The sequence below is a fragment of the Oenanthe melanoleuca genome, chromosome 4 (genome assembly GCF_029582105.1).
Source record: "Oenanthe melanoleuca isolate GR-GAL-2019-014 chromosome 4, OMel1.0, whole genome shotgun sequence".
NCBI classification, from domain to species: domain Eukaryota; kingdom Metazoa; phylum Chordata; class Aves; order Passeriformes; family Muscicapidae; genus Oenanthe; species Oenanthe melanoleuca.
In genome coordinates, this window is record NC_079337.1 from 60,765,284 (window position 1) to 60,792,297 (window position 27,014).

General features: G+C 36.2%; 1 protein-coding gene across 2 annotated transcripts in view; it reads right to left on the bottom strand.

Annotated features, from left to right (window-relative positions):
* Positions 1-27,014, bottom strand: part of HTT (huntingtin) — a 79,609-nt gene that overhangs the window by 10,977 nt on the left and 41,618 nt on the right. For both annotated transcript variants that reach the window (XM_056489565.1, XM_056489563.1), the window contains exons 36-59: positions 24,999-25,115; positions 23,425-23,547; positions 22,662-22,900; positions 21,220-21,362; positions 18,220-18,427; positions 16,563-16,704; positions 15,175-15,354; positions 13,566-13,742; positions 12,526-12,602; positions 11,177-11,315; positions 9,494-9,616; positions 8,402-8,615; positions 8,045-8,190; positions 7,422-7,599; positions 7,042-7,134; positions 6,423-6,610; positions 5,609-5,735; positions 4,657-4,757; positions 2,688-2,842; positions 2,195-2,334; positions 1,941-2,023; positions 1,542-1,672; positions 1,237-1,366; positions 311-466 (exon numbers count right to left, since the gene is read on the bottom strand). In XM_056489565.1, the coding sequence (XP_056345540.1) occupies positions 311-466; positions 1,237-1,366; positions 1,542-1,672; positions 1,941-2,023; positions 2,195-2,334; positions 2,688-2,842; positions 4,657-4,757; positions 5,609-5,735; positions 6,423-6,610; positions 7,042-7,134; positions 7,422-7,599; positions 8,045-8,190; positions 8,402-8,615; positions 9,494-9,616; positions 11,177-11,315; positions 12,526-12,602; positions 13,566-13,742; positions 15,175-15,354; positions 16,563-16,704; positions 18,220-18,427; positions 21,220-21,362; positions 22,662-22,900; positions 23,425-23,547; positions 24,999-25,115 (3,510 nt within the window). The remainder of the gene's footprint in view (positions 1-310; positions 467-1,236; positions 1,367-1,541; positions 1,673-1,940; positions 2,024-2,194; positions 2,335-2,687; positions 2,843-4,656; positions 4,758-5,608; positions 5,736-6,422; positions 6,611-7,041; positions 7,135-7,421; positions 7,600-8,044; positions 8,191-8,401; positions 8,616-9,493; positions 9,617-11,176; positions 11,316-12,525; positions 12,603-13,565; positions 13,743-15,174; positions 15,355-16,562; positions 16,705-18,219; positions 18,428-21,219; positions 21,363-22,661; positions 22,901-23,424; positions 23,548-24,998; positions 25,116-27,014) is intronic.

The following is a 27,014-nucleotide window of genomic DNA, read 5'->3' on the forward strand; positions in this document are numbered from 1 at the left end:
AGGCCAAAGGCAACACTGAACTGAATAAGACAAACCAAAAAGCACATGAAATTATGTGCTTTTATTGCGTCTTAAAAAAAAAAAAAAAAAAAAAAATCAAACAACACTTCTGTTTAAATGCATGGCAATTGGAGATAATGTTTGTGAACTGTGAAGGCCCAGAATACATATCCTTATTCTTACAGCCATTCAGATCAGCTAAAGGATATTCTTAGAGATACACTTTTACCTAGTACACCAGGTTTTGCAGCAGAAGCCAAGTTAACCTAAACACTCATGAATTTGCAGTAACTTTCTGAGAATTTCTTACCATTCCAAGAACAGCAGCAGCTTTACAAGTAGCTGGTATCAAATACTGTACAAGAATCTCATCTTCTGATGGATGCACCTTTCGCAACTCTGTCAGTGTTGTGTACATCATCTCAAACTGATTCCTTTCTGTAAATAAGTCTGACACTGCCAGAAGCTGCATGGAAATTAAAATTGAATATGAAAAAATCCCATTAGCCGACAGTCAAAAAACTGACTCTTCCTTCTGTTATAATTGTGCAAAAGATTCCTCAATTATCTATTAAATGTGTGAACATTTATTCAAGGGTCTGAAATAACTATTAACTATTGTTGACCAGAACTAATTCCACCATTCATCTTTGATAGTAATGACCTCCAAGAGGTCCTTTTCACCAAAAGATTTACAAAATCAAAGCCACTATAGTAAATAACTCTGGGACATGAATAAACACTGCTATTTACAATGTTCTAAACCATCCCAAAACACACAACACATACTTCTCTTGCAAGGGTAGTTTCATTTTAAGTCATAAGAATGATAGTGAATAACGGCCATCAAGACACATTCCACACCTTTGGTTTTGCTTCTACACTTAATAATCAACTTAATTCTCAAATACATTGTTGTTCCATCTTCATTTTCTTACAAAGGGATAGGATAAGAAAATCTTGCTTTAGCAAGCAGTCAAGTAAAATATCAACTGACATTAAGTAACAATAAAACATTTGCAATATAGCAGCAGAATTTGCAATCCAGACACTTATATAGCTTAAATCATATAATGCTGTAGTTGCACAAGTTATGTTTCTGTAGTACCCACAGAATAGCACTGTCAAGAAAATTCTGTGTGTTCTATATGTTAAAAGATGCTTTATAAATTCTGATTAGCTCTGAACACTTGGCAACATCCTCATTTACAACTCTGAATAATAATTCAGACTTACTGATCGCACCACTTCACTGATCAAAATGACTGGTGTTCTCTTGCTGGGGTTGGATGGCAATATCCACTGACTGTAAAGTTCAAGCAAGAACTGAGAACAAGAATGGATATCTACACCAGCCCGGTGTTTCCTGCATGGAACAATAAACAAGTGTTAAAAGAGATATTCTTAAGCCTTGCTAAATGTATGATTTGAAATAATACAGTTATTTACCAACATCCAATTTATAAACCCAGCTTACTGAACTCAACATTAAGAAATAAAACCTTACCTATGAATCAAAAGAGACAGAAAAAGTAGGATACCTGGTGTTGACAGGAGAGGTTGGTGGTGAGGAAGGAGCAGGTACATCGTTCTCATCTTCTTCATCCTCACCCCACTCTTCTTCTCTCAAGGGAGTGATATTATTTCCTAACCATATGGAGTGTATAGAGACCTTGCAATACACACAAAAGAGAAAAATAGCAAAGAAGTGCACTTAACATCCCAATAGTCATCCTAGAAAAATCTTAGAAGCCAAATATATTTTCCATTTAAATGACAGGCAAGACACAGTCTTCTGACTGAGGAGACACCCAGTTATGACCAACCCTGCATCACTCAGAGCTTTTAGTTTCTACCTGATGCCAAGCAAGACTTCTTAACTAATTTTTCAGAACTGGAAGAAATGTAATAAAAATTAAGTTTTTGAGCTTTTAACAAACCTGTCCCAGTTTATAATCCATATCTCCTATTTCTCGTTCAGTATTGATCTGCAGTAAGAGTTTTTCATGGCTGATAAGAGCACCTGTAACAAAACAGAAGATGAAATTTTTAAAACTGTGTTACAAAGCACATGTGAAAATGGCTTAATTTCCTGCAAACTGGATTTCCAATTTTTCTGAGAGTACCTTTTCTATCTTTTAAATGCAAAAGGAAGTCACTCTCCCCTTCTCCCCACAAAGAGTCACTTACTTACCTGTAGTAGCAGGAGAAAGTGATGGAACAGGATCCCAAGCTTGGTATAAGTGATGAGTAGCAATATTATCTCTCTTAGACACCATTGCCTGAATTTCCTGTTCAACAATTCCCCTGATAACACTTAGCTTCCTCCCAAACCTAAAAGCCCAAGAGAAATCAATTTCAGCAGATTTTTCCTTTAACAGTTTTCTGCAAGTCTGGCTTGCACATCTGCAATGTTGTGTCTATGCCTATTTTCAGTATCAGGGAAATAAAACTGTTGAAAAATATGTTCTGCACACTGTTTGCTAGATTTTAAGTTGTTATCTTTTTCAGATAATCTTTTAAGTCAGCAGGTTCACAATGCAACATCTATGTAAATAGAGCCATCCATACATACTCTTATTTAGAAAACACAATCTACATGTATTTTTGCTACAATTAGACTAAGCAACTGTCATTATGTATTAACCACAAGTCTTATGCATTTGAAAACAAGTGAAAACAAATACCTTGTGTCCAGAGCTTTTACAGCTTTGTTGCGGGGCTGCTGCTCCAAACAGCTAACTGCTGGATTGCCTGCAACAGGTATGGTCATTGCACTCAGCACCAGGGAGGTTATGGCTTGTACTGCAAGAACATTGATTTGGGTCCTCTCTGTATCTTCCTGTAAAATGAACTCACTGTAATTTGAATTGTTAAAAAAAAAAAAAAAATCCCCAAAGCTCTGAATATCAGTTTGTCAGGTTTCACTAAATTATCATTAATAAGACTGACATCTACTCTTCTTTCCATCCAGAAGTCTATGTGACATAATGCACACAAGGCACTGACTGCAGCAGTAACATCCTTCTCATCAGTCACTCTGCATGCATCCTTTCTTGTCCCAACAGCATTAAAACTTCAAGATGTCCATTTTGGAACTTTTTAAAAAGTGTTTAGCTTCTTTCTTTGCAGCTACCCATTAGTTGTTGAAACAGAGCATCAGATCACAAAAGCATTTGATTCTTTTCAGAAGATGTAAGATGGTAACTAATGTTCAATTTTCAAAAAAATTTATTTTTCTTTCAGAAAATATTAACATACTGAAATTTACGACAGCACCTAAAATATTTGCAATTTTGAACATACTGGTCTGCTTGGAAAGCAAGGGAGCGATAATATTCTTGCTCCACAAGTACTCTCTACATGACAAATAAGGAACAACCAATAGCTAGATTGCCCTAAGTCTAACCCAGCGTGCCACTAAGCAGAAAACAGTCAATCCAAGTTGTCCAAGTCTGTGTAACTAACAGAAAATGCTAGCCCAGGAAAGAGGAGTGATGATTCGCTATTCCTTTTTGAAATCTGACACCTAGGAAGCAAGGGAAGCAAAGGAAGCAAAGTCCTTTGTCTGCTACTCAGGACCCACAGTTTGCACTCTCAATTCTTTAAACTACTTTAGGCTCTGCACCTACCATCAGGACCATGAAGAAGCCTAGGAAAATAACCTTTCAGGTCAAAGAACTAGAATCTAGTAAAATCAGTTTTCTAGCAGGTTAAGACAGCTGAAGAGGGAAAATCTCTTTCATGATAGCCAAGTTCACTCATTTTGAGTTTTCACAGAATCATCAAGGTTGATAGAGACCTTCAGAGACCACCCAGTATAACCATTAATGCAGCACCATCATAATCACATCCAGACCCCTTCTGAACACTAGTGACTCTACCACCTCCCTGAGAAACTTATTCCAATGCCTACCCCCTCTTTCAGTGAAAATTCTTTTCCTAATATCCAATCTGAACCTCCTCTGGAGCAATTTAAGGAGGTCACTTGAGAGATGGCAGACAAGATGAATCCCCACCTGGCTACACCATTCTTTCAGGTAGTTCTGGAGAGTGATGAGGATCCCCTAAGCCTCCTCTTCCTGAAACTAAACACCTTCAGCTCTCTCAGCCCCAGGCCCAGTTTTATTGCTATTCTTATTTCTTTGGACAGAAATATTTGGTATAGGAATTGGTATATAAATACACACATTTTGGTATATAAATTGGACACAAATTCTGCTATAAACATCTTCAGCTCAGATCCCCAAATGCTCTCCACTAAATTTTGAACATCTATCTAAGCTAAAAGCCCAGATATCTAATATACAGTCTATAAGTGGGAGCAGGATACATGAACATGCATCTTCAGGTCAATTAATTTCTAGTTAAGCATCTTACCAAAAAAAAAAACAAAGAAATTGTGTTGAGTGATGTACTAATAAAGAGCTGAAACAGCTTCATTAATTTTTTTCCTCACTATTTGCAAGCTTGCAGAGGCTTTAAGCCAGAAGATGGATGTGTCTGAACTCACCAGGGTATGAGAAAAAATAAATACAAAATAGAAAAAATTCCTTAATGTTAGTCACTTCTTTTCTGCTTTACAGTTTTATTAACAGGAACACTTTTATTGGTTTAAGCAAAATTTCATTTAAAAAGTACAATGAATGACATTACCTCTTGCTGGCTCTCCTCTTGGTCCATTACAATGGGCTGAGTTACAAGCACACCAAGCAAAGTAGCCCAAGTCTCTTCAAACTGAGTACGGCTGATCCATCCTATGGAAACACTCAGAGATAGCCATTGATGTCTCAACACAAAGCTAAACAAGAAACAGCATTAAAAAAAGGTACATTGTTTCCACAGATCTAGTTTCATACAATTTCCTATTCATTTTGGCGTTTTTTATAATGGAACAGGCTCCCCAGGGAAACAGTCACAGCACCAAGCCCGACAGATTTTAGTAAGTGTTTGGACAATACTCTCAGGGCCATGGTGTGACTTCTGGAGATGGTGCTGTGCAGGGCCAGGAACTGGGACAATGATCCTTGTGGGTCCCTTACAATTCAGCTTATTCTGTGATCTACTAGATGTGGATGGGAATGGCAGAGAACAACACTGCAGCTTCTCTCTTTCAGATCCAAGAGGGTGGAGAGAACTGGAAGCTCTGCTAAATACACTCATAGAATGGTTAAGGTTGGAAGGATTCTTTCAAGATCTTCTAGTCCAACCCAAATATCTGATATCTGAGCTGAAGGCAGGTTACAGAGCTATCTTATCAGAGGATTTTATACTATGCATTAATAGAAAAAAGTGGGGGGAAGAAAAATATTCCCAAACATGCTGTCAAGTGTATGCTGCAGAAAACCAAGTGGCCATTCTGCACAAGCACACTGAAATCTCCATGAGCTGGAATAACTTTTGGCTTTATTTCTATAACTTATTCTCTTCATTGAACAAAATGTAAGAATTACTGCAGCACAATTACTAACCTGCTCTGAAATATTATCTGCCTTCCACACAAGCAACAAAAGAAAGCAAACAGGTTTAGACACAGTTATTCAGTAATTTCAAAACACAGGTAAATGCCCAGTAAGAGCCAAGAGTATTCATTTAATTTTCTACATACCAAGTGTATTAATGCGATAGATGAACTCCTTAAAGATTTCCTTTTCTTGTAGAAATTCTACTGGGATTTCAGGAAAAACTGTGCCGAAGTCACCTGAAGGCTTTGGTGACCAGCCTAATTTCCACACCTAAAGAAATATAATGAAAGTTTACAGATAAATATAAATATAAATATAAATAATATAAATACAAATACAAATATAAATATAATTACAAATACAAATACAAATACAAATACAAATATAAATATATAGGCACCATTCAAAGGCAACAAAACATCAGTAAATAAATGGAGTTCTCCAAATAGAAAAATACTCAATGGAAGATGGAACATCTAACAAAACTTACACACAATGTACACCATATTTCTTATTTTAGGGTTTTTTCCATCATACTTCCCACTGTAAATTAATTATCCAGTTTTATGGTCCAAGTTTAGATATAGAAGCAAGTAAGTTCCTGTCACATATTTCAGTTCAGAGATTGTGCAGAACTGATGCTGAAACTGAATTCAAGGAGGACAGTACACATACTATTGATGCCTGAAGAAGCATACTGATACACCAAAGAGGGGGCAAAGAAGTTTCAACAAAAAAATTCTTGTGTTTCGACATCCCCTCAAAAACAGAGTACTGAAAGACAGAGAAATGGCCTTGCACATGATGTTAGTCAGTGTTCAAAATGAAAAACTGACTGATTAAACCAGCTTAAGGTTGAAGTCCTACTGTTGAAGAACTTAAAATGCAACACTATGATTCATTTTCAAAATTTTCAATAACTTTTATAGTCCTGAACGCAAAGCATAATAAACATACCAAAGGAGGTACTCTGGTGTAGCTGTTCACTAGAGGCAGCCTTGCTAAACTGATGATGATGTTCTTGAGGACAGGAGTGAGAAATGCAGGGATGCTGCTGTTTCTTTTGTGCCCCAGTGACAAGACAGTCTGTAGACATTCCACCATCTCAGCTATCATGTCACATGCTGCAATAATGTATTTTGTTTCTTTGTTGGGAGAGAAAGAAATTTGATTTTATGAATCTACTCAAAAGACAAATAATGTTAAAGACAGAAACACAAAAAATTCTTAATAAAAGAGTATGTTAATTAAAAAGGACAAAACCACAATAAGGACACATACAATGAAATTTTAAAAATTTAAAATCCCACGCTTTAAAAAGCTCAGTCTGTAGCACGCTGCACAGCTAACAGAATCCCCTCCAAAAGAAAATTGTGTATTAATGTGTAACTAGCAAAAAAAAAATCAAACTATACCTGTCAAAATATGGCAATCTATATTTTATAGACAATTACTAAAATTTAAATAAGGTCTCAGATGAACTTTCATTGTTAAAAATAATAGAAATGGAAAGGGTACCTAAAAATATTTCTTCAATGAAAGCATAGGGCAGAAGGGAAATTCACTGTTTACTTACTCTGTACATTTGAGTCAATTTCCCCCTCACTTAAAGGTTTTGAAGTATTCTTCCTTTCAGGACTCAGAAGTTGATTACCAGGTTCCACAGCAACTGAATTGGAGAAAAACATTTGAATGATACAGCTATTACTTATTTCATATTTTATTTTTTTAATCAACACCACACAGTAGTCAAATGTTTGACATATCCAAGGCATTTGCCAAGTTCAAAGTAAACACTAAATTTTAAACAGAAAATTAAAGTAGTAAAAACTAAATTTGTCAAACAAATAATTAATAAGGACTCAAAGGGAATATTCCATACATGCAGCATTTGACCAATGATGACTGGCAATCTATTAACTAAATTTTTCTCCTAGCTGATCAAACTGTACTCACCTGCTTCTATGATAAATCTAATGCAGTTAATTAAGGAGCAAGCATATGTCACATGAGCTGCAGAAGACAGCAAATTCCAGAGACTAGGCTGCTGCAATGTCAGACAGCAGCAATCCAGAGCAGCTTGAAGATCTACACTCAATGGAATCTGGTCATGCACTAAATGCCATGATAGTGCCTGTACAAAAAGAGAAGTTTCCCATTAACAGCAAATTCTCACAACAGAACAACTTCTAACCAAAGTTGACTTTTTTTTTTAACTCAGCAAAATGTAAAGTTTTAGTAGCAAATAGTATTGTTTTTTTCCTGAGAGAACACTATTTATGTTAAGTACAAGAAAATCATGACATTTATATACTGTTTATTAAGTGTCACAAAAATCAGTGCAGGACCTGCTCTCCCAAATGCCAGCATCATTCCACCAGTCAATCAACCTCTCCTTGTATAAAGCTGTCCTTGTCCCACAGCCCAAATCTGATTTACTAGCCCAAGACAAACACAAAAAAACACTGAAAGAATTTCTACAGTTAAGACAGCTTTTTATTGCCCTGGTGATCAGTTCAAGAGAGCTGTTCCCTCTCCCAACATTTCATCACATCTTTAATTATGGTGTAGTTTCTTACCTCTACTGACATCACCATGAATTTCAGGATATCATCCTCTTTGTCAGGAGGAACACGGAGACCAGCTGGTAGTTTTGAGAGTAACAACAAATACTGAGCCAGTGCACGACAAAGTGTCATCATAGACTGATACATCACCTCATCTCCTATAAAATAAGACTGGATGAAATCTAGCAGTTTGAATTTTTTTCCCTTCAATAAATGTTTTTCAGAATTATTTCATAAGCACTTTTATGCCAGATATCTTGATTTTTTTTAATTTTTTTTTTAAATAGTAAGTTCATGTATTCACAAGACATCTGTAAAGTATCTTTGCAGAGGGGAGAATAAACTTTAAAAGATCATTATTTCTATTACCAAAGATATCGCTTAGTTTTTTCCAGTAGGCTGATGGCTCAGTTGGCAATAGTGGCTGAAAAACCTGGTGGTTGGCTGGAAGGTTTTGTACAGCAGAAGACACATGATCCAGAGTTACCCTCCGAGCTGTTTCAAACAGGCTGCTCTTCTGCTCCCTTGAGATCTCATTCATGCCAAGGCTTAAACAAGGTGCTAGCAAGCTTAGGTTGAGTTCCTGAAATCAAACAGAAAATAAAAAGAAATTGCTTTTAACATGAAACTAAGTATCTGGTAGTATTATTCTAACATACTAATGTGGTGGCAAATTTACAGTTTATTGATTAATTAATTTATTATTAGCACCTCTGCTCTGCTGTGGTGTAATAATATGGTTTAGCTCACATTGGCTAAACACACATTGAAATTTAAATTTCAACCAGTACCATATTGGAAAGAAAAATCAATATGCTTATGCCAAATTTTCAGGACAATGTGTGAATAAAGCTTAACGATAACATATATACAAGGAATATTCAAGTAATAAGTTTTCAAACAAACTAGTCAAGTATCTTTTTAGAAACAGCTTCCCCACAATTATTTCTGCATACCAGCAGCAAATATCATTGTGAGAATTTGAACAAAAGACATTCTTAGATATAAGTTGTCCTTTATGCCAGATTTACTGCCTGTGGCCTGTTCCTGGCTTACTACAAGTCATCCAGCACAGATATTGAAGAGGTTACAGAAACAGTTGGCCTCAGAAGAGACTGTATGGCAAAACAAGATTATGTAACACGGTAAAACTGGATTATTCTGATTGCAATACATAAATAAACCTTTGCTTTCACTCTATCTACCCAATCTGTGCTACTAGTAAGTTACTAGTAGCAACACTGCTAGATACAGGCATCCACTGTTTTACACAAGTATCTACTATTTTAGTTCCTAAAATTAATTGAATTAGTATTATCAGCATAGATTATCAGTATCAGTATTATACAAATTTGAATTGTTTATATTTAAGAATGTAAATACTTCAGAATATTATCTATGAACGCTACCAATAGGAACACTTGAACTAATTCCATCCTCTTCCTCTGACAAAGACGTTACCTTGCTGGTCATGAAGGAGTTCAGGTCAGGCTGAGGAATCCTATTTACCAGCTCTGCTCCTTCCATCAGTGCTGAGTCAGACTTGATGTAACACTGAGACCGCACTAGTGACACGTACCAGTCCTTAATGATCAAAAAAGGACATTTATTACATACTTGTTTTCAGGAAATAACATAGTATATGAGGGGCAGAGGGAGAACTGCTCATTAGCACTGGATGTCTAAGACATCCATAGGCTGCATTAATATAAAAGACCCCCTCAAATTAAAAAGCAAAGCAAAACAAACAACTGGTGAATGAAAATGGAACATCTTAAATAATCAGTGACAAGTTGACTATTTCCATAAAGTCTGGATGGGAAATGAGGAAAAATGAATCTTAATATATAGTGCAGGTACTTCTATTAGGATTCTAAAGCTGAGCAGACTACCTAGAAAAAATGTATGGAATATTCAGCAGTCACACAAATGTAACAGTAATAACAGAAAAAATAATACTATAATCAAGAAAGAAAACTGTTCAAATATTCAAATAAATAAATGAACAAATGAGTAAATAAATAAATAAAATGTAATATAATAAATAATAAATATAATATATTGTATTATATATCTAAGTATTCAAAGATTCAAATAAATTTGCTGACATTAATTAATTAATTAGAACACAACTAAACCTGTCAAATTCAAGGAGCATCTGGACAATGCTATTAGTCACAGAATTTATTTTTAGGTAGCTCTGCAAGATGCAGAGAGTTGGACTCACTGATCCTTATGAATCCCTTCCAATGTAAGATATTCTATGATTCTGTGAAATATGCAGAAGTTGTGGAGGAAAGCATAAAAAACTACATTTGTTTACAATTTACAGTGACAGACAAAGGAGATTTTTGGGGTCATTTGAAGACAAAGCTATGGGCAAATGGTTTCTGGGCACAGCATTGTCTCCAGCTCTCCAAGTAGGTTTCAATGTCTCCTCTAAGCCAATGACTGCTCAGACTCGTCCAAACTATCAGCTAATCAAATAATTTTTGTTATCTCAGTTACATATGTTTCTTATTGCTGTGTTTCACTGTAGAACATGGAGGGATAAAAAGAAGAAATTATTAGTACCATGGGACAAAGTAGAAAAAAAGAAGACACAGAAGGCCCCAAGACTTGCTCATAGCCTTCCACTTCACTTTGAAATAAACACGTTTAAGTTCACAAAAGACAGAAACAGTTCAGTATTCTTGACTGTTCTTTGAAAGTAATTTAAAGCTGAGAAGGAAAAACTGAACAAGCAATGTTTGATTTCCAAGAGACAGCCAACAACTTTCAGCAAAAGAATAAAATTAATAACTGTAGTAAAACACATCAAGAAAACAAGATTATTTTTCTGTCTCTACTGAACTACATATAAATCTTTCCATTAAAGCTGAGCAAAGAAGCCAAACTTTGTAAATTTTTCACAGCACTGTCAAATATAACAAACATCTATGTTTGTGCTAATTATCCATCCTAAGTTCAACAGTCAGCCAACACCCATGAAATTTATCACTGATCTATATTTAAGACACAATATAACAATCCTGAGCGTATTAACTGCATAGTAAAAATAAGCTGCATTTAAATATTTTGTAAGGAATAAAGCTTGTTTATAGCCAAGGCATTTCTAGTGACTCTTTCTAAACATAATCTTACTTTGTCTAGAACTACATTCTCTAAAGCTGGTTGGTCTTCTCCATCTAGTGGGTGTGAGGTAACCAGAGGTGAAGGACTGGTTGTGTCTGGTGCTACCATAAGACGAAACCTATCCAAGAGCGAGTAGAGTCTTTGGTGTCTGAAAACAGAAGAACACATCAGCAGAAGGCTTTGTTTTGTAAATAATGTAAAAATAGAAAGATATCCAGTAACTCAATCCCAATCCCAGGGCAGAAAAGCAGTAGAGTCTTCAGTTTTTTGTTAGATACATGAAGTCATATGATGCAAATTTTCTCTGGGTATCAGAGGCCAAAATTAATTAACACAGCACCACCAACAAATAAAGATTTCAGATTAATTTAGTGTTAAAAACTGTGATATATTTAAGCTTAATATACAGCTTTCTTTATCCAGCAAATCCAAGTCAGTATACAGATTATTTGAGTACAAGAAAAAAAAATTAATACATGATAATCAAAAATCCACTAAAACTATACTTCTGTTTTTAAAAAATGATCCTCAATATACTAAAAAGTCCAGTTTCTGGATTTATGCCACTGTCAGAGATTTTTTTTTTCCATTTTGGTACAGGTTTTTTTGTTTGGGTTTTCTTTTAAATTCCACTACTATTATCAATAACTTGCACAAAGTAATTTTTTGAGGTGGTTTTTTTTTTAATCAAATAGAACATTACCTATGTAGGCACATACTACTACTGATCTACTGCAGTCTCACACTTTGGATTCTTTTCCCTACTTATTTAAATATTAACTTCAAACAGCAATGACAAGAGAAGTAAATAAGGATCCTTCCAACATCAAACAGAAGTTTTTCAAAAAATGTGTAATTTCCTCCTTTTTATATCAGCAGTTTAAACAGCCAGGAAACTAAACAGCTAAAACTTTTAACACAGAGTTATCTAGGAGGACAAAAACAAACAAAGAAATAAACAAGTCCCAAACCCACTTAGCATGAACTGACAATATTTTGCAAATTTGAGGAAAATAAAGTTGGCTTTAGTAAAATAGATTTTGTTAAGAATTTAACTTGCAGCTGCTGTCTCTCAAAAGTTAAATACTCTGTGGAATGCAGGAAAGAGAATTTGACACAATCCTCCAGAGCTTGCTTTAGTTCTTAAGTAGTTCTTACTGCAAACTCAACACAGCCAACACAACTGCCCCTTGGGCCAGAGCACACCAGCATCTTATGAGAGGCTTTATTCCCTGTTTACCCCCAAAACCAACCCGAAAATCTGACCTCCAGGAAAAAAGCCCCAGTGATGGAAAACTGAGTTAACATGATTTGTATTAGAACATTACTTAGTTTGACATTTTAATGGTATTATTTACCTTGCTGCTAATCCACTGTTTTGAAGGTACTCCTGAATTCTATCCAGTTCTTCAACTGGTAACTGAGCAGTGCTATTCTGTATCAAAAAATAACAAGAATTTTACAGATCAGATATATGTAAAATCCCCGAAAATACTTTTACCAGATTAACAAAATTAGAGGCAGATAGAGTCAAATAAACATTTACATATCGATATACTAAATTGTCTTGGGCTGCAATACAGGATGTGACCAAAAGTATGTATTCTATCACTGTCTGTTGATAGGTGAGGCAGTGATCTTTATCTCCGTGGGAGACATCTTCTGTTAATGGGCCAGCTGTTAAAAACAGATGGGGCAGTGTTCCTTATCTTTTCCACAACCCATCCTTCCTCCAGCAAGATATCAGCTTTTAATGGGCCATAGAGTCCCACTGTGTTGCTGATAAAATTACATCATCCCATTGGGAGATGCTCCAGCCAGAGGGAGGAGCCAAGCATTTTCTAGCTAGATAAAATCTGAGATTTGGAACATCAGAGCAGCTTTTTTCCACTGGATTCCAGAGAAAAACCATACCCTTCTACATCATCACTGGACCTTTGGAGGAAAACTGCACCCTTCTACAGGAGCACTACTTCAACTGTACCACGTCTGTAACTTCAGGAGGACTGCAGCCACCATTTAATGGGACTGCTACCAACACCCTGACAGGGTGTCAGGTGGTATTCTGACTCTGCCAGTGTTCTGGTTCTTTTTTTCCTTTTGTATTATTGTACTTGTTTTTTTTTCCTAGTAAAGAACTGTTATTCCTATTCCCATATCTTTGCCTGAGAGCCTCTTAATTTCAAAATTATAATAATTTGGTGGGAGGGGGTTTACATTTTCCATTTCAAGAGAGGCTCCTGCCTTTCTTAGCAGACATCTGTCTTTCAAACGAAGACATAAATAAAAAAATGTGCCAAATGAAAACACTTAATCATATTTTGATGTACTTTAAACCATTGCTTTTGATAAGGCTGGTACTAGCCAAAGTGCTTCCCAGGCAGGGATGGGTGTGTACCTGCAGCGTTGCTGCCAGCAGCATTTCCACGCGGCGGCAGGCCAGCGTGTCCACCATGCGAGCCAGCACCCGGAAGGGAGTGCACAGCAGCTTGTCCACGTACAGCGTCAGCACAGCCCCCGACTGGCTCAGGTGGATTCCCTCCAAGCACTGCAACGTCTTCTTCAGAGTTGTGGGCTAGATGTTAAAACACCACAAAACAGAGAAACAGACAAAAAAATTACTTTATATTTAGAATACAAAGATCTTAAAGGTAAAGACACTCAGAAAAATCTTAGAGCAGACAACTACCTGATCAATACAATCATCTCTGTGTGAATGAGTTACTGGGTTATTTAATTAATATGAACACCCAATTGTTTGATGTGTAACTGTAAAAGCTTACTCCTAAAAAAGTAAGCAAAACAGAGAGCAAAACTTTCAGGGGAAAAAAAGCTACATATTTAAGTAAAATTGCAAAAAGCTTTGAACGCAGTGAGAAGCTTCCAACTCTTTTTGGAAGAAGGCAGGAACATGTACATAGTGAAGACATGTGACAGTACAGAAATTCAGATAATCCTTGGGAATTTTCTGAGCATATCTTAAAAAACAGCAGTAGCAACTCAGGATCAAAAGGGGTGTGAATAATTTTTTTAATTTCTTATATTTTTTTTAATATGAGCACCAATTCAGCACTAATATTCTAAAGGGAGAAACACAAATAAAAACCAGTTTGACTCACGAAACCAATCTTGGTTTAGAGCAGTCTGTTAATACCAGCTATTTTAATTTTAGTATCTTTCCTGATAATCACCAAGCACTTCACACAGTGATTACATCTTCCATTTAAACACATGTCTGTGGATTCTCTGCTACTGAAGCCCAGACTAATATCATGTAACTTTAAAGCTGGCCTAGATTTGCACAGAGACAATGAAAAGAGATAGGAAACAGCACTGGAGCTACTCAGGGTGCAGGCTGCACAATTATCTCTGCATTATTATGATATTAAACACAATTGTCTCCCACAATTATCTCTAGAGAAAGTCCAGCAAATGACATTTCCCATGAATAGCAGAGAAACATACAACATTACACCCCAAAAAAACATCACCCACACCTTTTAACTTGAAAACTACAATAATAAAACAGAAATAATAGCCTGAATTTCTCAGTGATTTTTCCCTCACCAAGTGGCTACAACTTTCAGAAGAGATCAATGAGGAAGGCATGAGCTCAAAAATTATTTTCATACTGCCAGGGCCTAAGAAGATGGAGTGGTTCCTACTCCTGCCTCTATAATTAGTGTGCTATGTATACTACTAAGGCAATGAAATCAAAGTTGAAAGTTACAGCTTTAATTTACCCATCAGATATTGATTATGTGGGATAATATCTATGAAGGAAGAAAAGCACCTTAAACATCTCCACTTGATGGACTGGAACACATCTAATACTGAAGTTGCTAATATAAGGTTCACTGCTTGCATTTTTAAGTAAGTGACTTTAAAAATAAAATTACAAGTTGATAAATGACCCAGAAATGTCAAACTTTGCATACTTATCAGTTAAACTTACACTGACATGAAGTGACTTTATTCTTTACAAGAAGTCGAAAAGTTAAACTTACAGCTGCAAGATTCTCACACCGTGACTGAATGGCCTGGATGAAGAGACCACTGGCTGCTGAATTCCTGTGAACAGCACTGATAAAATCTTGTACCGGAGGCTCATGGGACAGATTAATCAAGTCTTGAACATGATTCACAATAAGCCAGGTCAGGTGCTCTGAATCATGTAGGTTTTGACACTTAAGGGGAAAAAATTAAAATCTGATTTTAGTAACATCAATGTTAAGATTTCAATTACTAAACATGACATAACATGAAGCTTCTCATATATAATTTTGGTAGCTATTTTGAAATAATGGCATAAAGTGTCTACATCTTAATACCACCATCATTATTTTCACATGATAACTTTTCCAAATGTTTTGCTCTAATTGCAAATTAAGGTATTTATCATGAAAATGCAACCTATTTTTCTAAAACACTGAAAATCAGGTTAGAAACAAGTAAATTGAGAAGGCTGATTCAAAGATGCTGCTTTTAGTGAAATAAACATGCACACAGAATTGTCTTGTAAAATGTGATTTTCATTTAGACTTCTTAAAGATTTTTTATTACTACTGGCCTTTAACACAAAATGAAGAATTTTTGAAATGCAAATCCAAAGAGATCTGTCAATATTTAATGCCAAACTTCTAAAAGCTTGTGTATGTCAATAAGCAGTAGAATGCAATATGAAAATATCAGTAGAGTTAACCAGGCAATGCTGAGAGTCTGCACAGTACCTCAGTAAAGAGGTTTTGGAGGATTTTACCTTGGACAACCTTTAATCTGACTCTAGTGACTGTCCATTAGTATTTTAAGTGCTTCTCAAACACAGCTTGCTGTTGAGTTGAACCTGAAAGGAATGTAGTTTCCTTACCTCAAAACTGATCTGAGGTGCAAAGCCAAGTGCAATACCTCCTCTTACTGAAGATTCACTTCAAAAGCTCCCAATGAACTAAAACTCTAATACTGAGGCAGCAAGAAGCCAAAGCCACAGAAATTGTTCTCACTGGAGAACCAAAATGGAATTTTAAATGTTAATGTAAAACCTCTTTTCTACAGTGTAGAGATGGAACTTTACTGTCTCCTGGACACTGTGCACTGCTATTGATGCTGGGAAGTCTGGAACTACTTAGTGTGCTCAAAGCACCTCCCAAGTCAGGGATGTGATACCCAGAAGGTAATTCTGTTGCCCACCAGATAAACTTTACAAGCCAAGAGAACTCTCAGTTCAGAAGAGAAAACAATGCCAAATGAGGTCATATCTAAGCTTACAGAAGCACCATCTGAAAATAAAATTTACTAGTTTCACAGATCTTCATTTTTCACTTAACATGCTTCACTTTTCAGTTAACACATCAGTAATAAATGACTGTAGTTATAAAAGTCATAATCTGAAACTCACAACGTAGTCACAAAAGAGAATGAGTGCTCCTCTTCTCACTATCTCACGATTGCACATGCCACGCTTAGACTCCAAGTCAGTTTCATCGCTGTCTCCAGATATATGAGGGCTAAGCAATTTAGTAGTAGAAAGGCTGTGTCGCCTGCAAAAAGTACATTATATGTTGTTACTGTTTTCTTAGTATGGCTACTGAAACATAAACATCCAAAGTGCTTAGAGTATCCTACCCATGACCTTACATGACATGTCTTTTCCTGTAAACTTCACTCAAACATTACACTTCCTTGAAATAGACACTTTGCTTTCCATGAGATCTTTATTTTTTAGCAATTACAGTACTGCTTATTACTTCTTCAGACAATCTAAAGAACTAAATGAATTATTTAAAAGAAAAACATGGACTGTTGCATCTCTGGTAGAATAATAGAACCTACTACTGTATTTTCTTCTCAAACCAAACCAGTGTTCTTGAGCACTTATTCTAGTGTCAGATTAAAAGTGATGCCCAACCCAGAAAAGAGATGATACCGGTAAATTTTTTTAAAAGTAAATTACTGCTATTTAAGTTGATAGAATCATCAAAGTTCCCTGTAAGATCATCAAATCCAACCTTTAACCTAGCACCACATCATGGCTCACCACTAAGGCATATGCTGAACAGTGCCACATTCACACACCTTTTCAACATTTCCAGGGATGGTGATTCCACCCTTCCCTAGACAGCCTTTTCCAATGCCCACATAGTCACTCTGCTTTGCTCATAATCCTGGTAATTCCATATTTCCACAAATTAGATTAATCTATTTTAATATCTAAGGTTGAACTGAAGCAAGAATCTCACAATTGTGAAAGTATTGATGCACTTCAGTTGTAGAACAAGATGAGTCTGCCCAACACTCACTGCACAAGCACCAAAAAAGTCTCTCAAGTGATTTGTTCACCTCCCTCTACAGCTAACACAGAGGAATACCCACCCTTTACAGGAGGACCCTTCCTTGTCCACCAGAGGAAAAATCACTCCAGTGCCTGACAGGTGGGACAAACTAACTTCAGACCAAGAGTACTCATTTTAGAACCAATCCCCAAATTTCAGACAACTAGTGTTAAGTGAGGCTATTACAGCGCTTGATGCTAATGAACTAGCATGGTGCTAATACCGTGTTTTGACAACATTTAGCAACAGACCCACTGAGAACAGATAATCCTGTAGCTACAGCTATAGTTACATTATCAGATTATATTGTCACAAACACAACAGTGCCCATCATCTCCACTGGCTGGTTATTTCCTAGAAAGTGAAATATGAGGTCTCCATATAAACATGAAACACTGAATATTTTGCTATACTTATTTACACAGTTTTAATAAAAAGTAGTACACAGATGAAGCTTTCTTGCCTTAGAAGTGGAGAGATTACCTAGCAGGTCTTCTGAGGAGCAACTTGAGTTCAGGACACATTTCCTTAGTTTGGAAGTCACACCAATATCAGAACAGACAATATGTACACACATACAGTAAACGCAGAACTACATTTCATAGTCCAAGCAGCACCATTCAATGGGCTGACAGGCTTGCAGAAAGCAGCTGGATTGTTTTAATGATTTTAGAAAATATAATTATATGAAACACACTACTAGGGAACAAAACCAAAACTTACTTTGGGGTTTGATGCACTTCTGACCACCAGTTGTAGTTGGTATAATTGACAAGAAGCAAGATGTGACACCAGAGGAGAACTAAAGAAGGATGAGTGGGAATCATGGACTGAACAAGATCACTCAGACTTTCAAGTGTATAGAAACTACCATCAGATCCATCTCCTGTAAAAAGTCTGGTGGCTGCAGCTGTGATTCTTCTAAACATCCCTGAAAGCAATAAAACCATGTTAGAGTAACAAAGCACTAGTCTGAATTATGAAGTTTTAAAATTATTCAGGGTAGAATTCCTGCAAGAAAGGTAAACTACCAGCAGTTTTACAAATTTAAGGCAAGTGAAGAAGTTTGTCCAAGGGCAGTGTGTAAACCAGAAATTAACAGCTCTCAGACTCAATAAATAATGTTTAGACAGGTTTAATGACAATTCTCATTAATCTGATACATGAAAACCTTCATTAAATTTAAAATTGTCACCCTGTGGATCAGGGTTAGTTAGTTAATAAATTAAAACACATATGTTCTACTTAGGAACCTAAGGTAACTACTACTCTGAATGTTAAGGAAAAATACCTACAAGTACTCTACTTCAGAGGATGGCTTTCCAAACACATTTAGCTGAAACTAAATTTATTCTCTTTCATCCAATTTCCAAAGTGCAAAAATTAGGTATTTCTGCCATTACCCTGAAAATGGAACACTCAGCAAAAAAGCAGAATTTTGCTTTCTGATTTGCTGATTCTATGTTTGTATGCCAAAACAAAGGTTGGAAAAAAGAAATTAGAAAATGGTGGGAAAACAAGGAAAGTTGCCTAAAGGTATAAGCCTTTTTGAGTTTCTATGAGAATATAAGGTCAGGGGAAAAAGAAGTTTTTTCAGAGTCAGTTAGAAACCAAGAGCTAATCAGAATAATGAAGGAAATCTGCAGTGTTACTTGCTTTCCTTGCCAGACATACAGAAGAATGAAGCTGTAAATTCCACAGCCATGTGGACCAATTTAAGCTGCTCCCAGGACTGACAAATACACAATGTAAATAGCAAAAAATGGGAAAAATAGCTGAGTCTCAAATCTCTGTTTCCAAAGCAGCTCCATGCATGTGCAGAAACTACACCATCTAGTGACTTCCTACAGTCATAAAAGCTACTGCATGCTCATCTTTTTACTTTGTCCATGCCTTTTATTTCTAACTTCAAAGGAACACATTGAGAATGTTCACTTATAATCTAGTAGCTTCCTACAGCTGGAAACACAGGAGTCAGCAATGCTCGCATTTTGAAAAAACTGCAACGAAAAGACAAAACATCCAAGCAGAACAGTGGTTAGAAATGACAGAATACACCCTGTATTTCCAGACACAAATTGCTGTAAGCTACACCCATAGTTAGGAGAACATAACTTAAAGAGAAAATAATTATGGAGGTTCTAACTCAACAAAAGAAAAGTATTATAAATTCAGGCAGTTAGTTAATCCTCAACCTAAATCAATATGTTATGACATGAAAATACAGCCTGTCTGAAGAACTTTTACTCTGTTACACCATACAGGTAGTAGTGGTAATACCTGAAGTTATTTGTAGTTTTACATTAAAATAATTTCTAGAGATAATATAATCCATACAACCCAATGCTCTGTATGGGTATTTTAATATCTAAATTTAATTTTGCATGAAAATTTCTACATAATTCCTGGCAAGACTCCCAGTGCAGCCTGGAAGCCAGTCACAGCCACAGAACTAGTTGAGCCTTCCTTTCAACTATCTCCAGCTCCCACTGTGGAAAAATCCACTGCCCCAATTTCAATCATCTGCTTCATTTTCTGATTTCACTGCTCCTGGCTTGACACTATTTAATCACTTTATGCCAAAACATCCTAGTGTAAGTTATTTGTTATAGTATTTGATTCAGATATTTCTCCTAAACATAAATTAATATATAATTAAAATAAATACCATTATAATTACATAATTGCATATAATTAAATAGTTTAAAAACATATTCAAATTATTACTATAAAAGACACATGAGAACTGTCACTCTGTATATCCAGTGTTCTGGGCCGTAAAGCACACCTAAAACAAAGAATAATTTTGTGCTTTTTCACACACACTCCTGGAGTTTTTGCACCAAGAACCTTGGTTTAGAGGACTCCCATTTTACACACCAAGGCAACAGAACACAGAGTTCCTTCTCCCATGTCTGCAAGGAAGCCTATGAAGAACCAGAGACTTCTGCCAAGACCTTTTAATTGCAGACAACTAAGAGTAAACCAAGGTTGCATTCCAGCTGCAAGCTGAAAATCAGAAGGCAAAAACGGCACTTGAAGCAATGAAAAAATAAAAGAAAGGCAAGATAGTACCACTATTCAAAATATAAGGCTAAGGAATCAAGCTATGGACTAAGGAATTAACAAAGGGGTAGATATTGGATATCCAGCAGAAGAAAACCTAAGGGAAAATTTCCAAACCTGAAGAAAGGAACTTGGAATCAGCTAGCTGGAAAAGTGCTACCTTTCCTGGTTTTCTGCTTTTGGTAGATTAGTTTTTTGTTTGGTTTGTTGAGGGTTTTTTGCTTGTTTGTTTTATATATTTTTATTAATTAGGCAAAACCCAGGAACCTGCCTTGTCATGAGTCTGAGCTAGTGGTCTGTGATTCAGTATTTTAAGCTAGACATACCAACCAACCTGCAAACTGAGAAAAAACGTGAGAAAATAGCCACAAATTTGGAATGCTTTGTGGTTTTTGTACTGAAAAATTTTAGACATTTAAAAGGAGAGATGAAGAGTCACTACTTACATTTTGTTCCACAAAGAGAGAAGAAATGTGTAAAATACATGCTGCATGCATGAGCACCATGTTTGGTAAGTTCTCTACACGGAGTAAGATATAACATCTTCAGCACTTACATATTCCTTCTCAGTACTTCAATGCATTGATGAGTTGTCTAGGAATTTAAAACCCATTCTACCACTGCATGCTATGACATGGGCAACATTCCAAGTATTACCTGATTTGAAGATATGTATTAAGCACATAAGCAGTGTGCCCAGCTCTTGGCAGTAGAAAGTATGCTGCTGCTCATTCATGTCCACTTTTAACTGCTTAGTAACAATATCTTCCAGTAGAATGCCAACCAGTTGTAGTAAGAATCTTGAAAGAAACACATATACAATCAATAGGAAAACTATCAATCTTTCAGAAAAAGGTGAGGTTAGCCTATGAAACTTCGATTTGAAAAATAAAATATGAAGCTCTTGTCCATTCATCCTAAATAACATACTAAATGAAATGCTACAGAACAGGTTAGCTTAAAACAAATAGGATGCTATATAATCACAAGCACTTCAACAATTACATATTAAATCTAGATTATCTCTCATCAGCTACAGTCACAGTAGCATTCATATGCTGGCCCAACTCACTTACAAAGCAAATACTCAGAATGCTGTGGTGTCTTTACGGTGATTTGCTAAAGAAGCTGAGCTAAATCGAGCTAAAAACAATCTGTGAGAGTTACCACAGCTCAGCTGAGCAGGGGTGATTCAGCAAATCACAGTAATTCACCTGTTTACCTCACCTCATCTATCCACACTCTACTACACAGGTTCTTTATCAAACCTCCAGCTGGGACAATGTGTGGTGTCAAAAGAAACAGCAAAAGAGGGCTTTTGAGGAAAGCCATCTTTGCTCCTGGCCATAACCATTAATCCATTAGTAATATCACTGGTGTTGGACATAAGGCCAGAGTATGGGTGTCCAGAAGACCCTCTTCCTTCCACCTATCACCCTGAGAGTGACCTGAATGACATGAAACAGCAGTCTATTCCTATCTGAAGTTCCCTACTTAGGTAAAATGTTATTTGCTTAAATAAACAGCTTTTTCAAATGCCTCCCTCCACACATTAAAACATTATGCCTTAATGACAAACATTATGTCAACATAATACTGCTGCCATCTCTGCACACTTCTTTTGCCTAAAGTTTGACAGTGTCCAAGGACATCAACCTGGGAAGCCAACTAGACAAAGCTGGGTCTTAAAAAAAAAGAAAAAAAAGAGCAGGACTAACTCCATAGATTTGAATCCCACTGCTGCCAAATTTATAAAACAGAATCTGGGCTTCCACTTAAAAAGGACTGTTTCATCATTCAGTCCCCACACAGAAAGGAAGGAAAGCAGTGAAGTTTCTGGACCTGGTTTTAGTAAGTCCAAGATTCACCCATTTCTTCACAGGTACCAGAACAATTCAAAGTCCTACTAAAATTTGCTCAACTTCTCCATCTCTGTCCATCTCACTATTCCTTCCTCCACACACACTTGTCTCATATCAATTCATTAACGGACTTGATTCCATTCAGACAAAGTTTTGTATGTGTTAAACACTGCCCAATGTATTTGTGATTTCTCAGAACTATTTACCTTTCCCCAAGTTATTCAAAAGACAGTGTACCTGGAAAATGTCTCTTCAGGTGGGTATTTCACCTGTTTGACCTCAGTGAGATCCTCTGGTGTGGACATGTTATTTTCTCCACATCTCAGTCTGTTGATTGCTTGACATGAAATCAAATATGGTGAGAAGGAAAGCTCTTGTATACGGGATAGAACAATGTCTTCTGTTGACTGTGAAATCAGAACTCTAAGGATAGCTAAAATTCCAGAAATCCACAGCTGGACAGTGCTCACTGATGCCTAACACAAACACAGAAATACAGAAGACTGAATTCTTTTGAAGTTAAATGACACAACATAGAAAGGCATTTAAAAATTAGCATTTTCATTAACTTGTAAAAATCAGACCCTTTTGAGAATGGAGCAAACCAGAAATAAATTCAGATCTTACAAAATGCTATTCCTGTAGTAACTGTCAAGCTCATATTCACTGATAAACAATCACTCAGCTATAAAAGCAGTCCTAATACTTGTAAAAGAAAAATGTAGTTTACCTATTAAATTGGATTCTATTTTATTGGAACAGTACCTTCATTTACATTCCTGATCCTCAACATACAAAATGAAGGAAAGTAACTCATAAGAAGAACACTTCTGTATCAAGTGCTCCCAGTTGGAAAATCAGATTAGTTCTAGCCAATTTGTTCCCAAATTCTGCTCCTGGTACTTTAACATCACTTAGCAAATTATTGAAGAGAAACACATTCTCATTTGTTTTGCATGAAAAATACCAGATTCTCTCTTCTTTGAAAACAGTGGCTTACCATTGTTTTAGGAGTAACAAACATACTCCTTAAAAGCATGTCCACCGGGCGAAGGGATGAAGGGGCCAAAATTTCAAACAAAGTGTTCAATACTCCCAAAGCATCATGAGAGTCTATATGCATCTGTAAAAGAAAAACACAAAACTAATTTCTAACCATCCACTAAAGGTAACTTCAACACAAAATTAACACTCCATGATTTAAACATCTCTATAACAACCTGTGTTTAATAAAGCTACTCTTTACAGCACAAAATTCAGAGCAATCAAAAGCTATGAAAAATAAATTTAAGTTTCGTTGCAGGCCTTACTACACATGTATTTTGAGAATATGGACAAAAGTCTGTCATATGAAACCCAATGTGCACACCACATTTATTTCATTTGGAGAAATAGGCTTTATGCAGAGAATTGAGACCAGAAGACTGACTTGTCATAAAATTTAGAGACTTTTCTCCTCCCTGCACATCCTACCAGGTTTATTTATAGACTGCAATGCTGGTCACGATTAAACTTAAGCAGGTAACTAGGAGAAATGAAACCTAATCATCAGAAAAGTGAATAGCTACAGTGATATTAATGCAACAGAGGTACGACAGCTTACTTGAACAGTTTTTTAGATAAATTATAAAGCAATCAACTGCAAAAAGCAAAGGACAACTACAAATCTAGATGACCCTATCCTGATTAAATAATTTGGAAGATGATCATGTGCAGTCACAAAACAACAGCACTTTCACTTTGTCAGCATTTCAGCTCTGCTCTAAAACTGTTGTCTGATCCTGCCAGCTCTTCCCAACCATGAGATCTTCTCACAAGATTGGGAAACTGCCATCACGGAGCAAAGAATATCTGGGACTAGAGCACCTCTGCTGTGAAGACAAACTGGGAGAGCTCGGGTTGTTCCACCTGGAGAAGGCTCTTAACAGCACCTTCCAGAACCTAAAGGGGCTACAAGAGAAGTGGAGAGGGACTTTTTCCATAGGTACAATGTGAAAGGACAAAGGGGAATGGCTTTACACTGAAAGAGGGTGGATTTATATTAGGGAGGAATTTGTTACTGTGACGGTGGTAGGGTGCTGGAACAGGCTGACCCATTCCTGGAGTGTTCACTGCCAGGTTGGATGGGACTTTGAGTAATCTGGTCTGCAATTAGACCCAAAACACCCAAGAAAAAAATAATTCTGACATTCTGTGAACATGGGACAATCTTCACATCATTTAGTAAGTGTTCTCATATAATCATGTGTCTAAGAGAAACAGAATGACCTTCCTCTGGAGACAGTCTTAAACATACTGCATATTTAAATGCATGAGGTACATACTTCATGCACTTAAATATAAACTTCATCACTTCAAAGACTTAAGTTTACTTTGCAGCAGTTGTTTTTTCCAGATATGGCAATCGCAATTTCAAGAAAATTTGTCTTCATATAAAAAAAGGAAAAATGAAATACTCAAAGCCACTACTGATAGCAATTACACTACAGTATAGTATTGTATTACAATACAATAGACGCTACATTACAGCAATTATTTAAGGTGTTTATAGAATTAAAATAATCAGATAACCACCTGTTGTTTTGCAAGCATTGGGAGAATGATGTCAGCTATTTGCCGTGACAATCTCTTCCATTTGTCTTCATTTTCTTTATGACACTGTTGCAATACCAAGATGAACATTTCCAGCACCTGAGGAAAAGTAAAAAAAAGTAAGTAAACATCCATAGAAACAAAAAATATTTGAGTAATATCATAGTAGGAAAGAACATTTCAGCCATCTATCAAAAAGACAAAACGGAAAAAAAACCCCACAAGAAATCACACAACATTTTTAAAACATCATCTTCAGGTTAAAAGCCTGTTCTTAGTTAGAAGTTTTTTGCTGGTGGTTTTAAAAGAATTTTCCAGTCTCTTTTATAAACTAGAAAAAAGAAATGTTTGCTTTGTACTTTTTAAATGGTATTTGTCAAAAGACTACTCAAACAACTGGAAAAAGAATCATAATTCTAAATATCACACCACTTATTCAACAAAAAGGGGAGGAAGAAAGAGCCATTTTCAATATGCATACTCTATCTTGACTCTAGATCCAATAAAGTTTAAATTTGGTCAAGGAAACAAAACAGACATCTTTATGGGGCTCATTCACCTGTCACTTTCATATAAAAGTCTTAAGAGACAACATAATGGAGCACTCCAAGCAAGGAGCACTTCTGGTTGCTGGATGTGTTATAGGTTGTAGAGACCACACTGTGAAGGCAGACAAGAGACACAGCAAGCAAGAATTGTAATATATGGACTGGGAAGGGGGAGAGAAGAATCTGTTTCAGGAAACAAGTCAGAGTACTTGTAAAGGCAATTCAGGTAGTTCAGATTAGAGAGAGGGAGATTCCCAGCTGACTTTCTTCCCAAAAGACTTTCTCAGGAGAGAGGAGACAGGAGTGATTCCAGGCTGAAAGACTGAACTCTGGAGCTCTGTGGGTGGCAGCTCCAGTTGTAACAGAAAAAAAGTTGAAGGCTGCAGTTCTTGGAACCTCTCAAATGTCCAGGGAAACCACTGCAGACCATCCCAGAACAACAGAACAGCCCAGGGTTGGTTTATACATATTGCACCAGCAGAACAGGGCAGAATAAGAACTACAAATGGGATGGTGTGGGAAGAGCAGTGCATGGGTGGTCTTTAATAGGTTAAGTGTGTCAGAAGGGATCTGCCAGCAATTGCAGTACCTTATGTAACACAAAGTTATTCACTATTTCACATCATGTGTCTACAGAGTGTCATTTCATATAGTTATATTAGTCATTTTATGATTATAAAACTACAAATTCAAAAGAAAATATGGATACACAAAATTACTCCAATCTGAACACGCAGTTCTAACAAATTATTTTGACAAGATGTACTGACTTTTTTCAGAAAATATAGTGCTTACATTAGCATACACTAGAACTGCATTTTCACATTATGAAAGAAAGGCACATTAGGTTTGTTAAGCACCTGAATAAGCAGTAAGATCCCATGTTGATCATGACACTTCTCTAAAAATTACTTTTATGTTTTTCTTTAAAACAAACTGTATTGATGAAAGTCATTCTTACACTCCTACAAAGCAGAAACATGTTTTCCAAACCTGTAAAGTCTGGGTCAAAAGTAGTAAGTCATAACAAATACCTAATTACCAGTGTCATTACCTTGCTCAAGTGTTATTCAAGATACTGTTATGGTACAGCATTACCTAAATCATCTCCATGCAGCATCTTTCCTAATTTTAAACTTGCCTCCTTTTTCATTTTATTCCCATTCTTTTAAGTTTCTTCTCTTCCACCAACCTTCTGTTTATTCTGTCTGCAACACAGCCAAGATCATGACCCTAACCAGAGCTTTTTAGTGCTTTGTTTTCTAGGCTTGACTAAAAAATTCTACACATATGTTACTTGACCTGAAATAGTGATTTGTAGTGCAGAACCTTTCCCATATCTTTGCATACTCTCTCTATAAGAAAAGATACCACAGAGTACAGCTATTCCAGTTCTGTATAGAAAATCATTAATATTGCCCGAGGCACTTTTAGCAGGCATAGCAATGTT